Genomic DNA, 15653 nt, shown 5'->3' on the forward strand with positions numbered 1-15653 from the left:
ATGAGTCACAAAGACTTGAATTCAAATCCTAGCTCTGCCACCCTGGCTACGTGGCTGAAGGCAAGTTCCATAATTCCAGCCATTGCAACTCCTCTCTTGCCTTGCTGGTTCATGTTTCTATAGCATTTACAGGTATGGCTATTTCTGCCTGGAATGTCCTTACAACTTGGCTTGGAAATCACTGGATAGTAATTAAAAATCAGTGGCTTTGGGGGCAGACTGCCACATTTTCTTAATCCAGTCTGTCACTGATGGACATTTGGGTTGATTACAAGTCTTTGCTATTGTGAGTTGTGCCGCAATAAATACACGTGTGCATGTGTCTTTATAGCAGCATGATTTATAATCCTTTGGGTATATACCCAGTAAGGATGGCTGGGTCAAATGGTATTTCTAGTTCTAGATCCTTCAGGAATCGCCACACTGTTTTCCACAATGGTTGAACTAGTTTACAGTCCCACCAACAGTGTAAAAGTGTTCCTGTTTCTCCACATCCTCTCCAGCACCTGTTGTTTCCTGACTTTTTAATGACTGCCATTCTAACTGGTGTGAGATGGTATCTCATCGTGGTTTTGATTTGTATTTCTCTGACAGCAAGTGAAGATGAGCATTTTTTCATGTGTCTGTTGGCCGTATAAATGTCTTCTTTTGAGAAGTGTCTGTTCATATCCTTTGCCCACTTTTTGATGGGGTTGGTTGTTTTTTTCTTGTAAATTTGTTTGACTTCTTGTAGGTTCTGGATATTAGCCCTTTGTCAGATGAGTAGATTGCAAAAATTTTCTCCCATTCTGTAGGTTGCCTGTTCACTCTGATGGTAGTGTCTTTTGCTGTACAGAAGCTCTTTAGTTTAATTGGATCCCATTCGTCAATTTTGGCATTTGTTGCCATTGCTTTTGGTGTTTGAATAATTGTATATTTTAAGGTGAATTTCACTAAATGAGGGTGGACATTTTCGAGTTGACTTTTATGGGATTTAAAAGGTTGTAGTCATGTTTTAAGTTAATAGAAACTGGTCGCTCATGCTTTTTATATAAAGGAGACCATAGAAACAAAAATAAAAAAATAGAATTAATCGATAAATCGGTTTCTCTACAACTTTAAAAATTATACAAGCAAGTGTAAAATCTATATCCTCCTACTGCAGTTCCACCCTCAGGGGCAACCACTATTAACAATTTGTTGCATATTCTTTTTTTAAAAACCTTATTAACATATCATGGATATCTTTCCATTTTATCTTTTATAGCTCAACTCATTTATTAAAACTATTTAACAGCTTGATGTATGATTTGTATATCATAAAATCCAGCTATTGTAAATGTATGATGCTGTTATATTGTAAATTTATACAGTGGTGCAATCATCACCTACTCCAGTTTTAGAGCACTTATTACTCCAAAAGTTTCCTTACGCCTGTTTGCAGTCAACCCCAATCCCCAGTCAGATGCGCTTTCTGTTTTTACAGGTGTACTTTTTAGAAATGTTATATAAATAGAATCATACAGCATGCTTTCTTTTGTATCCAGCTCTTTTCACTTAGCTTAATGTTTTTAAGATTCCTCCATGTTGTTACATATATCAGTAGTTCCTTTTTCTTGCTAAGTAGTATTCTGCTATATGGATATACAATACTTTATTTAACAGTTGGTTAAACTATGATGGATGTTTGGTTGGTTTTCATCTTGGGAATATTATAAATAATGCTGCTATGAATATTCACATATAATTCTTTGTGTTGATATATGTTTTTATTTTTCTTGGGTAGATTCCTAGGACTGAAGTTACCAGGTTGTGTGGTAAGATGTGGCTGTATTTTACATTTCCATCAGCAATGTATAAGGGCACCACTTTCTCCACAATTCTCTAACACTTGGTATTGTCAGTTTTTGTGATTATAGTTATTCTCTAAGTGTGTAGTGGTATCTTATTGTGGTTTTAATTTGCATTTCCTTAGTGACTAATGATTTGAGCACTTTTTCATGTGTATATTGGCCATTTGTAAATTTTCTTTGGTGAAGTGTCCAAATCTTTTGCCGATGTTATCATTGGATTGTTTTTCCTCTTATTATTTGAGTTTTAAAATGTATTTTATATGCAAGTATATTATCAGATGTATTGTTTGCAGGTATTTTCTTCCAGTCTGTAGCTTGTCTTTTTGTTTTCTGATTGTTTCTTTTGAAGGAAAACATTTTTAAATTTTGATGAAGTCAACATTTTTTCTTTCGTGGATCTTGCTTTTTATAAAATCTTCATCTAACCCAAGGTTGCAACAATGTCCTCCTGTTTTCTTCTACACATTTTATAATTTTAGTTCTTAGGGATGTGATACATTTTGAGTTAAGTTTTGTGTATGGTGTAAGGTAAGAGTCTAAGTTCTTTTTTTGCATGTAGGCATATAGTTCTAGCATCACTGTCAAATAGTCTGTGCTTTCCCCCATGAAATTGTATTGGCACACTGACCGAAGCCAATTGCCATAAATGGGTTTACTTCTTACATCTCTGTTCTACTGATTTATAAATTCATCCTTATACCAATACCACATTAACTTAGGAATGGTAGTTTTATAGTAAGTTTTGAAGTCAGGTAGCATATGTTTTCCAAGTTGTTTCTTTTCAAAAATGCATAGGCTTTTCTATGTCCTTTGTATTTCTATATGCATATTAGGAATAGCTTGTCAGTTTCTACAAATAAGTAGATAAATAAGTAAATAAAACCTGCTAGTTTTTTTTTTTTCGCTTTACGTTTTGGGATGCATGTGCAGAACGTGCAGGTTTGTTACATAGGTATTCGTGTGCCATGCTGGTTTGTTGTACCTGTCAACTCAACATCTAGGTTTTAAGCCCCACGTGCATTAGGTATTTGTCCAGTGCTCTCCCTTCTCTTGCCCCGCACCCTTGATAGGCCCCAGTGTGTGATGTTCCCCTCCCTGTGTCCATGTATTTTCATTGTTCAACTCCCACTTATGAGTGAGAACATGCAGTGTTTGGAAACCTGCTAGGATTTTAATAGGAGTTGTGTAGAATTTGTAGGCTAATTTGAAGAGATTACCATCTTAACAGTGTTGAATTTTCCATTATATGAGTGTGACGTATTTCTCCAATTTTTAGCTTTTTATAGCAATGTTTGGTAGTTGTCGGAGTATAGGTCTTGAACTTCTTTTGATATGTTAATTCCTGAATGTATTTGTCAGGTTTCTCCAGAGGGACAAGGCCAGTAGGAAATATATATGTATATGTACATATATGTATGTATTCACATATATATGAAACAAAGTTTATTAGGGAGAATTGGCTCACATGATTAAAAATATGAAGTTCCACAGTAGGTCATCTGTAAGCTAGGGAATGCCAGTAGTGTGATTCAGTTCAAGTCCAAAACCCTTGAAACCAGGGAAGCCAACAGTGCAGTCCTGAGTGAGTCTGAGGGTGAAGGCCTGAGAGCCCCAGGCAGGCTGCTAGTGCAAGACCTAGACTTCAAAGAAAGATGAACCTGGAGTCTGATGTCTAAGGGCAGGAGGAGAAAAGGTGCCTCACTGCAAAAGGGAGAGAGGGAGGAAGTTAAGTAATCTGAGTATCCCCCTTGTTCCACCTGCTTTGTTCTAATCACACCTATTACTGATTAGATGGTGGTCACTCACATCAAGGGTGGCTCTTCCTCTCCTGGTCCACTGACTCCACATGTCAATCTCCTCTGGAAACACCCTGACACACCCAGAAACAGTGCTTCACTAGCCAGCTAGGCATCCCTCAATCCAGTCCAGTTGATATCTAATATTTAGCATCACACTGAGTATTTCACTTTTTGATGCTATTGTGAATGGGATTATTTTCTCAATTTTATTTTTGATCTCTTAGTTGCTATTAAGTAGAAATCCAGTTGATATTGATATGTTAGTCTTGCATGCTGTTATCTTACTACAATTGCTTATTAGTTCTAGTAATTTTTTTAGTTTGTAGATTCTTTAGGATTTTCTGCATATGAGATCACGTCATCTGCAAAGAAAGACACTTTAACTTCTTTTCTAATCTGTATGCTTTTAATTTACTTTTCTCGCTTTATTGCAATGGCTAGAAGCTCAAATATAAGGTTGAATAGAAGTGGTGAAAGTGAATATCCTTGTGTCATTTCCGATGGGGAAAAGCATTCATGTTACCATTAAGTACGATGTTAACTGTGGGTTTTGTAGACGCTCCTTATCAGGTTGTGTAAGTTCTCTTCTATGTCTGGTTTATGGAGTGTTATGTTTGGAGAATGGGGGTTCTTTTTTCTACATCTGTTGAGATGATCATTTGGTGTTTGTACTTTGTTCTGTTAATGTGCATATTCCATTAATTCATTAATTGATATTAAACCACTCTTGCATTCCTGGGATGACTCCACATAGTCATGGTATATAAAGGCAAGTTTTACATGCCACAAGATTTGGTTTGTTAATATTTTGTTAAGGATTTTTACTATGTTCATGATAAATATTAGTCTGTAGTGTCCTTTTCTTATATATTTGCTTGACTTTGGTATCAGGGTAATACTGGCTATGTAATACTTGTTGGAAAGTTTTCCCTTCTTCACTGTATTTTAGACAAGTTTGTGTAGGATTGGTACCATCTCTTCCTTAAATGTTTGATAGAATTCTCCAGTGAAGCATTTGGACCTGTAGTAGTTTGATTTTTTGTGGGAATGTTTTAAGCACAAATTTGATTTTTTTTTTTTTTAAAAAAGGTTCTCAATTTTTCACATGGCTTTGGCAAGTTTCCATAATCCCAAAATGGTGGGTTTTGATGATTTTGTCTAGTTTATTAGTTTTAGCTTGCTAAGAGGATTTTTTGACTTCTTCGCACCACCACACCCAGAAGTTGCCTCTCTACCTCTTTTTAAAAAAAATCTGTATAGTATTTCATTTTACAAACATGCCATAATTTATTTAATAAAAAATAGTCTTTTCACTTTTTAAATATAGTCTGAGCAGTGCTGAAGCTAGCCTTCTATATATAACTTTACTTACTTTTGCTAATAAGATACATGCATTTTTAATTTTAATAAATGTCAAATTATTCTCCAAACTTTGTTCTCAATAATTACATTGTTAGAATAATTTCCAAGGAGGTCCACTTCTGCATATATTGCTACTACCATATACAGGTTAAGTAACCCTACTGTGAAACTAAAATGCACCATAATTCAAAACTTTTTGAGTGGCATTTTGACACCACACATGGATGTCTAAGATAGTAACATGTTTGTTTTCTGATGATTCAGTGTACATAAACTTTGTTTCATGTACAAAATTATTAAACGTATTGTATAAAATTACCTTCAGGCTATGTGTGTAAGGTATATATGAAACATAAATGAATTTTGTGTTTAGACTTGGATTTCATCCTCAAGATATCTCATTATGTTATGTATAAATATTCCAAAATCTGAAAAATTCTGAAATCTGAAATGCTTTTAATCACAAGCATTTCAGATAAGTAATAACAGCCTGTACTATTAATCTTTCATATTTTTGCCAATATGAAAAGCAAACAGTTTGTTATCTTTTTGTTTGTACTTATCTAATTGGAGTTGGGAATCTTCTCATATGCTCTTTGACCATTTCTTTTTATTTTATGAAGTGACTTTTTATTCCTTTGCTTAATTTCCAATTATTTTTATTTTTATTTTATTTTATTTTTTTTGAGATGGAGTTTTGCTCTTGTTGCCCAGGCTGGAGTACAATGGTGTGATCTCAGCTCACTGCAACCTCTGTCTCCCTGGTTCAAGCAATTCTGCCTCAGCTTCCCAAGTAGCTGGGATTACAGGCACACACTACCATGCCTGGCTAATTTTTGTATTTTTAGTAGAGACAGGTTTTCACCATGTTGGCCAGGCTGATCTCGAACTCTGACTTTGTGATCTGCACACTTTGGCCTCCCGAAGTGCTGGGATTACAGGTGTGAGCCGCCATGCCTGGCCTTAATTTCCAATTAGTTTGGTTCTTTTTTTCTTATTTATAGGATCTTTTGGTATTATAGTGATACTGTTATCTGTTTTATGTTGTAAAGATTTTTTTCTATTCTGTCCTTCCTTCTAGTTGTAACTGTTTTCAATCTTTTGAGACCCTGGAATTGTAATTTATGTTTCTGTTTGTTTTTAAAACAGAAAGTTGTACAAGGGATTGATTTAAACCAAATTCGAGGACTTGGGTTTGATGCCACGTGTTCTCTGGTTGTTTTGGATAAGCGGTTTCGCCCATTACCGGTCAACCATGAAGGTAAGACCACGTCTCTTCTTTTTTCCAGTGGTGGGAGACTTGCCTGATTAATCCAGTGGGCCCAGGTGGAACAGGAGGGCAGGCGTCTCTTGCTGCTGATAGTGAAATTTAGAGGTAGAGTGAAGTGACACAGATCATGTCGCAGAAGTCAAGAGCTTGGAGAGCAGTTGGTATGAGTGGGTTGGTGTTGAGGCTGGATTAGGGGGACTTGGCTTGATAAAACTCAAGAGCCACAGTGCAGAACATGGTAAAGGAAGGACATGAGATTGTTAGCTAGGAGTAAGTAACCTTGAAATACACAGGTGGTTTTGATGTTTTCTGGGAAGAGAGTGTCAGTGCTTGCAGTTTCTTTGTAGACGACGTTCCTATTCCATGCTTGTCTGAGTGGATGAGCGAAGTCCTTTGAAAGGAAATGGAACATGGTAGACAGGGCCGTGTGACAAACAGAAGCTAGAAGCAGATGGCCTCTCTGTTTTCAATAGCCAGACCAAAAGACATTCACATTAAATGATGTCCTAACAGACACTTGTGAGTACAGAAATGAGCTGTTTCAAACGTAAAATGCCACTTGGGTCCACCATCAGAGATTTTTCACAGCAAATAAGGTTGTCTCTTTTGGGGAATTTTAGCCAATAACGCTAGTACTGGGGTTACAAACCCAAAAGTCTACTAATACATTAATGCAATAATTAATATATTAGTCAGATGGGTAATGTAAAATGAGTAATAGGCCTCGCTTGAGAAAAACCGCTGCACATGTGTGAAGATAAATTTCAACTGATATTTAACCTTGTAATGAGCAGAAGACATTAGGGAGCAGTGGAGGCTCATTGCACTGGAAATTGCATGCTCCATCTGAAGGGAGGGGCCAGCGCTAGGCATTGTCAGTCGGCTGTTGCCAAGATAGCCATTGGAAACATATTTGGGGCTAGATTCTGTTTGAGAACCCTTGGTTCTGGACACTGTTGCAGCAGCATCTTTCTTAACTGTTGGCTATGAGGTAGTAGGGTACATTGGTACACAGTGGAATTAGAGTTAGGCGGGGACTCTGATTGTAGCTCTGCCATTGCTGAGCTGTGACACCTTGGGCAAGCCACTTAACTGTGTTTCTTAGTTTTCTTCTCTGAAAGAATTTGAATAATGAATCAGTAGCTTTGCTGTGAGAATTTAGTGAGAGACTGATACTTAAAATGCTCAGAAAAGTTTCTTCCATCAGATGATGAATTTTTTAAGAGAATATTCCGGTCACTACTATGGACCTAATGTATGAAATAGTGATTATTATAATTATAAGGACTATAAATGATCATCTATTTGCATCACTTTTCACTATAAGTGATCACTATAAATAATTATAATCACTATGTGCTGAAAATGGATACAAATAGATGAATGATTAGAGCACAGTGGTAATGATGACCATTTTCTGCATGCGCGCGCACACACACACACACACACACACACACACACACTTTTTTCCCTCTTCTTGTGACATTTATTAACACCTCCTGTGTGCCAGGCCCTGTCTTAGCAAATGCTGGGGCTTCAAAGATGAATCAGGATGGTTCTTGTTCTTGGTGGCTATTCATTGGCCCAGTTGGCACTGTTCCGGCCCAGGACAGGGCAGCCTCATTCTGAGCCATTTCGGAAAGCAGAGACCAAAAATGGGTAGAGCAAACGTCAGCTGTGCAGCAGCAAGCATTCACTAATTACAAGATGTGGCCAGCCACAGACCTGGCCGTTTTGGGAGGCTGTCAGTGTGTCTTTTATGGGCTTTATTTAAGTAAAGGTCAGGTGATTGTTGGGGATGCCATAGATCAGATGTCTCTTACTGCTGATAGTGAGATTTAGAGGCAGAGTGTGGAGGCCAGAAGTTATGTCCCGGAAGTTAAAAGTTTGGAGAGCAATTGGCATGAGTCAGGTGGCATTGGGGGCAGAGTTAGAGGGAACTTGGTTCCATAAAGCACAAGAGGCATGTTAGAGAGCCTGATTTTGGGTGGGACTTTAGATACTAAGAGTCCTGCTTCAAGGATTTTGTATCATCTCATCTAAAATACATGTTTCTTTATTTATTTTTACTCTGGCTGTGCATTAGTATCAACTGGAGATCTTTTTAAAAATTGACAATTCATGAACCCTACCCTCAAGATTTGTATTCACTTGACTTGAGGTGGAGCTAGGGCGTTGACTTTTAAAAAAAGTTCTCTCAGTAAGTCTAGTATGTAGAGAATCACTGGGCACAGATTAACAGAGAATTAAAATATTAGGAACAGAACACTTGAAGTGGAAGAAGATAGTTCCTTGTTAAATTTGCTTAAATATGTACCCTCTTTGGATGCTATATATTTTTTTCATTGTAGGTAGAATGGCCTCCTGTTAACAAATCCTCTATTAAAAAGGTAACTAGGTTCCCACTCTAATTATAAGTGTTGAAATAACTTTATTCCACCTAAAAGGTTAAAGTGTACCCATTCATCAAATGCATCCAGCTGCAGGTACCCTCATCAGTTTCTTGCCTTTCAACAGATTGTATTAAGGTTAGATCTTTTATCCGAAATGGATTATCCTGTGCAAGAAAATGAAATTAGAATTTTAAAGGTGGTTTGAAGGTTCTTTAGAGACTCCTACCTGCATGGCAGCCACCAACTCTTGATTGGCTAATGGGAGTAATTGTGAGGAGCAGAGAGTGGGGTCAGGAAGATTCCAGATAACCCTAATCATGCAGATAACCTAAAACCAAACCCGTAAGGCCAGCAAAAGTATTGCCATCTGTAGATGTTAACCAAAAAATTATAAACAAATAAATTAAGTACAATAGTTTAAGAAAATACAGCATTACTATATGATAAAATAGTCTTATTGTTTGCCTTTCCTTGTTTGATTCTTCTTTCTTAAAAGATCTGAACAGCCCCTGGGCTGGACAGCAGCACAGTTGCTGAATGCTTCCTACCCCTGCCACTGACCGAATGCAGAGCCTCACCCTGGTTGTGTCATCTCAGCCATAGGAGCTCTTGGGAGGGAGAGGAACAAAGGGTGATAATTGGGGCTGGGAGAGGGAGTTATGACCTAGTCTCCTCTGTGCAACAGATACCTAATGTTTAGATTTTCTTTGCTGATTCATAATAATTTTTCCCCTCAGGTATGCCTGCAACACATTCTGTGAACATAAACATGTATTTTAGCAAGGTATTAATTAAGTGAATATATGGATGAATAATAATCTGCCCTTAGGTAAAGTGAGGTAGCTCAAATTTTGCTTTCCCTCCAATTCTCTTAAACGACGACATTTTTGTGGGTCTGTGTTCTGTTTCCCATGCGGCCTTATTGTGTAGAACCTCTTTCTCACTCTTTCTTCAGCTGCGTAGCCAGTGGCTAGTCATTTGAAGAATTAAATAAACACTTTCCTGCCTTTTGGAAGCTTTCTGTACAGCTCCAGGCTCAGCTAACTAGAGCCTACTCTTTGCTCCTCCTCCACATTCCCATGTCTGGTACTCTTGTTCTGGCAGTCAACACACAATGTAGACTCTTTCTCCGTGCAAACGTATGCACTTAAGGACAGAACTGTGCCACATTCTTCTTGATATCCTAGCATCCAACACTGTGCATGGCATGTAGTAGATGCTCAATAAAAGATTAAATTAACTTTCAGTTGATTTACTTGTGGTTTTCCATGAGAGCTGAAAAAAAAATTAACTTCTCAGTTTTTATCTAAAATGAAAATTATAAATTATTAATTCTAATGCAGTATTGATTCTGTACGATTTTCACTGTATTATTCTGACTGCATTTTGAGAGCATCTTTATATACAGGCAGTAGTAGCTGATTGATCTGTCTTCACTACAGGCAGAAGTTTAGCAACAGGTATTTTTACCTTAAAGTAGCTGTAGATTTGTTCTGTATAGTACTTGAGAAACAATACTGATATTGTGCCCTTCAACACTCACCCACCCACCCACACACTGCAGGTGTATGCATGTGTACACACCCACATCGTGATTTATTGATGGTTCTGGAATAGGAGCTGGACATCAGTATTTTTAAAAGTTATCAAGGCAATGCTAATGTGCAACTAGGTTTGAGAACCAGAGCTTTGAGCACTTCTGTTAGATAGTAGAACAATTCTGTTTACAAAAAATTCTTTGACATTCCTGTGGGAGGTCCCATGTACTCTTTATTATTTTCAAAGTATTAGTATTATGGTTTGTGGAACTTTCATGGGAGGCGAGATCTTTCCAGTTAGGCAAACCAGCAACTGAGCCCCTGCCTTGTTATGCCCATGACCTTATTTAGGTATCTTCTTACATTGGATTTTTTTTTGTTTGTTTTAGCAAGATATGTAGTGCTGCAGTTACTTTGCCATTAAATAAAATAATGTGTGAAAATATAATACCTGGCTTGGTAACTGCTGGGTTTCTTTTCTGTTTGCCCTAATAATCTCCCAGGTATATTCATTGCTGTTCTGCATATTTTGCCATCAGAAGCGTCAGAGGGCTGTTAAAGGATTTCTGGCTTGCCCATTGGTACAGGATGAATTAACAGAGGCTAGGGAGAGAGATAAGGAGTTACTGTGTGGAATACAGGGTGATAAAGGCAGGATATGAGGGGCAGTGCTCCTTTTCCAGCTGGTTTTAAATTCTCTTCCTTACGTTTACTCCTCCTGAGGGCCTGCTTTCTGAGAAGTACTTGCCATATCCTTTATGTGCATTATCTTTTGTTTAATAACTTTCTGAATTATATATCTTCATCTGTAACTGTGTCTTCATCTGTAACTAGCATTCCCCATTAGATTTGCCTAATTCCAAAACCGATGAGCTTCCCATGCCAACAAACCAACCAATCAAATGAGGGAAAAAACACCTAAATGAACTAATTTTAATTAAACTGACCTGAAAAAGTGAGAATATAAGCAGTTAAATGCCATTGTGTAGCTATTAGATGTATTATACCATCAAAGTATTTATCCATATTTAAAGGAGACAGATCTTAAAAAGAGAAAATATTGCCGTAGTCTTATTTCATAGATGCCTCTCCTGAATGTATGCCCAGAAAAGTTTTTCTAGAACAGAAGGGATAAGAAAGGAAGAGAAGAAGTTGAGAGAGAATACTGGATAATATAATTAATTGGTAGATTTTTTTTCTGCTTTTAATGTAGATATTTATTCTAAGGTTATGGTCAGAGAACACATGACTGGACGGGAAATTCGAGGCCTGGGGACAGTGCATTCATCAGCCTTGCTGGTGTCCTTTCATTTTGCTCATTCTTGATACATAAAATTATAGAAAGTACATAGCATTTTGGTCTTGGGAATCCATAATTGTTCCCTTGAAGTAGAAGGAAGAGAATGTGTGTCTATCTGCATCTCCCTCTCGTTTCTGTTAGAGGATTCCCATCGAAATGTCATCATGTGGCTGGACCATCGAGCAGTCAGTCAGGTCAATAGGATCAACGAGACCAAGCACAGCGTCCTCCAGTATGTCGGCGGGGTGATGTCTGTGGAAATGCAGGCCCCGAAGCTTCTGTGGCTGAAAGAGGTGAGTGCATAGAGTCTAAGAGAAGATACCAACAATAGTAGAGGATCCCTTTTATTGTGGATCTGTATGTACCAGGCACCCTGCTAAAATCAGTTCTGTTTGATTTTTTCCCAGCAACTAGGAGGAACATTGATCCCATTTTATTGATTACAGTGCAGTTAAATCACACCTGTTTTTATGTGCCTAACTCATACCAGGCACTGTGACAGGTATTGTACACGTTATCTCTTTGAAGGCCAACAGCCCTATGAAGTGTTTTTATGTGTGGTGTTTACTTTAGGGTGTCTGTTTTGTAGACAAAAAAACGAATGTTCATAGAGATAAAACAACTCACTCAAAGTGAAAAATATGTGACAGAACCAGAATTTGAACCTAAGACTGGCTGACTCCAAAATGGTTTTTTCAAATTTTAAAATGTTTCTTTTGTGGAGACTTGGTCTCACTGTGCTGGCCAGGCTGATTTCAAACTCCTGGCGTTATGTGATCCTGCAAAAGTGATGTGTTTATAGGTGTGAGGCACTGTGCCCAGCCATCCAAAATCAATTCTTTTAATACCCGGTATTCTACTGGAGTTCAGAGAGATTAATTACCATTCCAGTGAGAAAGCAGCAGAGGTGGGATTTAAGTCCATATCTTCTGATCAGGGCCTTCCTAGTCTGTACACTTTTAGCCCCAACTTATTAATATTTGGCCTTGTTGACATCTTAGGCTTCCCCTTTCTCATCCCACCTGCACTCGAGTTTCTCATCCTTAAATGATATGGCAATCTCTGGTCAAAGCTCTTGCAGGTGGTTTCCATTTCCAGATGTGAGGACTTCTTTATGAAGTGTGGAGAATGGTGATGTCAGCTTAATGGTTCCCATTAGAGATGAATGTGTGAGAAAGTTCAAGTCCTTCGGGAACCTCAAGGACTTGAAAACCTCTAGGTGGTCTGGAGAAATAGAGAATCCATCTAATGGGCATGACCTGTGATTCATTTACTGGCTCTGAGATTTCAGGTGGGCTGAGTCTTCTATTACTCAGATCGTGAATGGAGATGGGGAGAGCTTAGGGTGCTGAGAAGGTGCCTAAGGATTGCCATCATGGGGCAGGAGAGTGGTAGGAAAGAAGGGCTTCAGCAATCAAAGCAGGCTTTACCTGTTAGCTGTTTTAGATATTGAGCTGTTTTGTAAGTTTTAATCTACATAAAGGCTTCTGTGGTTGCTAAGAGTTTGACAGAGTTTCTTGGGAGTCAGGAGTTTTCAAGAATCTAATTCTGACTCTACTGTCAACAATTACATGCTTTGGTCAAAGCACTTCTTATCTCAGACCTCACTTTTTTTCATCTGTAAAGTGGGAGAGTTGTATTAACCAGTTTGAAAACCTGACTCGGATATATGCTGAAACACAAAATTGGAATACAGAACTGTTCTGCACTGCCCCATACCCTGCTTTGAGTTGTATAAGCATTAGTTGATTTTAATCCTAACAATCTCTGCTTGGTAGATAGCATGGGAAACTGATCCTAAGGAGGCTTTCCCAAACAGGTGATCGAGCCAGAATTTAAATCCATGTCTGCTGGGCCCCAAATCTCAGCTTGTTCCATCATGTCATGCAGTAGTAAAATCCCTCCATGAAGCATGGCTCTTGGTGTAGGACCAGGAATGATGGCAGTGGTCTTCTTCAACTTGGCCTAAACTTGTTGCTATATCAACAGGTTTGGATTGGATATATCACCTTTTTTGGCAACACAGAAAGAAGAGTTATACTGAGTTAAGCAAAGAGGATTGGGCGAAGGGTCGTTGGTTCAGTGTCAGGGCCTTCTAGAGCATGTGCCACATGGCCAGCTCCAGCCTCTATCCCAGGAGATCTAAATGCATATCTGGCACGAACCTCTCAGGATTCTTACCATCTTGCACTTGATATGAAACTGCACTAAGTAAATCCCATAGGAAATAGTTAATATCTAGATTACATGGCAATGTTTGTGACCCTCTGAGAGCATCTTCTATTAATTTATTTTAAAAATTCAATTTTCTTTCAGAATTTTCTGAGTAAGCCTCTAGGGTGGATGTGTTTTGGTAAGCATGTACAGGAATTCTTGCTGAGAATTCATTTGGCTTTAATGTGATTGCAAAATCAAAATTAAAGAGATTTCTAAGTCAGTTTTAGTATTTTCTTAAAGCCTGACCAGGAGGGCTATAGTGCTTCTCAGACTTTAATGTGTAAATGAATCACCTGGAGATCTTACTGAACTGTAGTTTCTGATTCAGTAGCCCTGGGATAGGGACTGAAAATTGGAGAATTTGTATTGCTAACACAAGTTCACAGGTGATGCTAATGTTACTGGGCTGGGAACTTGTGAAACCACTTTTAATTCCAAAAGCTCTGTTCCCCTATGCTGAAAAACATCCACTTGTGGGGAATCAGGGAATGGTACCTTTGTTTTTAATGCTATGATGGGAGACACAGGGAAGTTTGATAGCTTCAGTAGAGCTGCTTGAGTGCACATTCAGAATAAAAACATGAGATTCTGTGTTCTAAGTTTATCAAGCTGTCTTGTTTTTACTCTTTCTTTATTCTTTAATTCTTGAAGTCTGTACTGAGCTCAACTATGAACCAGCAAGTACGACAGGCACTGGGGACATGGGGACAATAAGGACTCAATCTTACCATTGAGCAGCACAGAGTCCACAAGGGATAGTGGTGGGGGAGCATAAGGAATGGGGTGGATGCAGGAGTGATATGAAAACAGAGCCATCAAATATACTATGCATTGTGATATGGCAATATACAAAGTGCTTTGGGAAAAAGGATTTGCTTCCTAGAGGCAATAGTTTGACAGGAACCTCAAGATATGAGTGGAGGTTTTGCCTAGCAGAGAAGATAGGAAAGAGATTCTGAAGAGAGACTGTGGTTCATCTGTGATATGGTAGGTGAGTCCCAGGGCATGAGCTGGGGTGCTTCAGCAAGCATAGCAGGAGATGAGGCCAGGTAAATAGTCTGAGTTCGGCTTTTTAAGGGCTTAATTGGTGATAGGGATTGGTTGATGGTTGTTAAGCAAGGGAGGGGCAGGCTTAAGTAACTGGCAGACATGTGGAGATTGGATTAGGGGTGAGAAAATGTGTGTGGGGAGGTAAGAACTAGAGTTTTCTCATTCCTCTGATGATAGCACTCTGATGGCTTTGCATTGCTTTGTTAGATAAATTCCAGAAACTGAAACGTGGACTACAAAATGGTGCATGATGTCATTTTTACCTCCTCCTCTCTCCTCACTCTTTGTCTTTTACCTCCTAGCTCACTATGTCCCATCCACAGGGATCCACTTAGAGTTCTTTGCTACATGAGTCTTGGCTAGAGGTTGGCAGACTATGGCACCCAGGCCAAATCTGGCCTACTGCCTATTATTGGATGGCTTGAGAAAATGTAAATGGTTTTACATTTTCAAGTGGTTAAGAATCAAAAGAATGATATTTTGTGACTTATGAAAATAATAGGAAATTAAAATTTTAATGGCCATAAGTAAAGTTTGATTGGAACACAGCCACACTCATCCATTTATGTGTTGTTTATGTCTGTTTTCACATTACAGTGACAGTTGAGTAGTTGAGACAGAGACTATATGGCCTACAGGGCAGAATATATATGTACTATCTGGACCAACAGATGAAAAGTTTCCTGACCCCTGTCTTGACAACGCTGAGTCTTTCACCCACAGTGTTCTTCCCTCTGCTCACCGCTGATTCTTCCTCATCATTTAAGTTTCAGTTTTATTTTTGCTCTCTTAAAAAGCCTTTCCTGACCGTCAGATACATCAGAGTCTCTTGTTACTACACTCTTAATTTTACTTCATTATATCTTTCATAAATTGTAGTGCTACATCAATT

General features: G+C 38.3%; 1 protein-coding gene across 6 annotated transcripts in view; it reads left to right on the plus strand.

Moving 5' to 3' along the window:
* FGGY (FGGY carbohydrate kinase domain containing) overlaps nt 1–15653 on the plus strand; it is a 439174-nt gene that overhangs the window by 39066 nt on the left and 384455 nt on the right. For 5 of the 6 annotated variants that reach the window (XR_003116446.1, XM_025363976.1, XM_025363957.1 and 2 more), the window contains 2 exons: nt 6143–6254; nt 11636–11787. Coding sequence is in view for 5 of the 6 variants with exons in the window: in XM_025363957.1 (XP_025219742.1) it covers nt 6143–6254; nt 11636–11787 (264 nt within the window). In the remaining variant the exon portion in view is untranslated. The remainder of the gene's footprint in view (nt 1–6142; nt 6255–11635; nt 11788–15653) is intronic. The other variant, XM_025363985.1, reaches the window with a different exon arrangement.

This window comes from Theropithecus gelada, chromosome 1, assembly GCF_003255815.1.
Source record: "Theropithecus gelada isolate Dixy chromosome 1, Tgel_1.0, whole genome shotgun sequence".
NCBI classification, from domain to species: domain Eukaryota; kingdom Metazoa; phylum Chordata; class Mammalia; order Primates; family Cercopithecidae; genus Theropithecus; species Theropithecus gelada.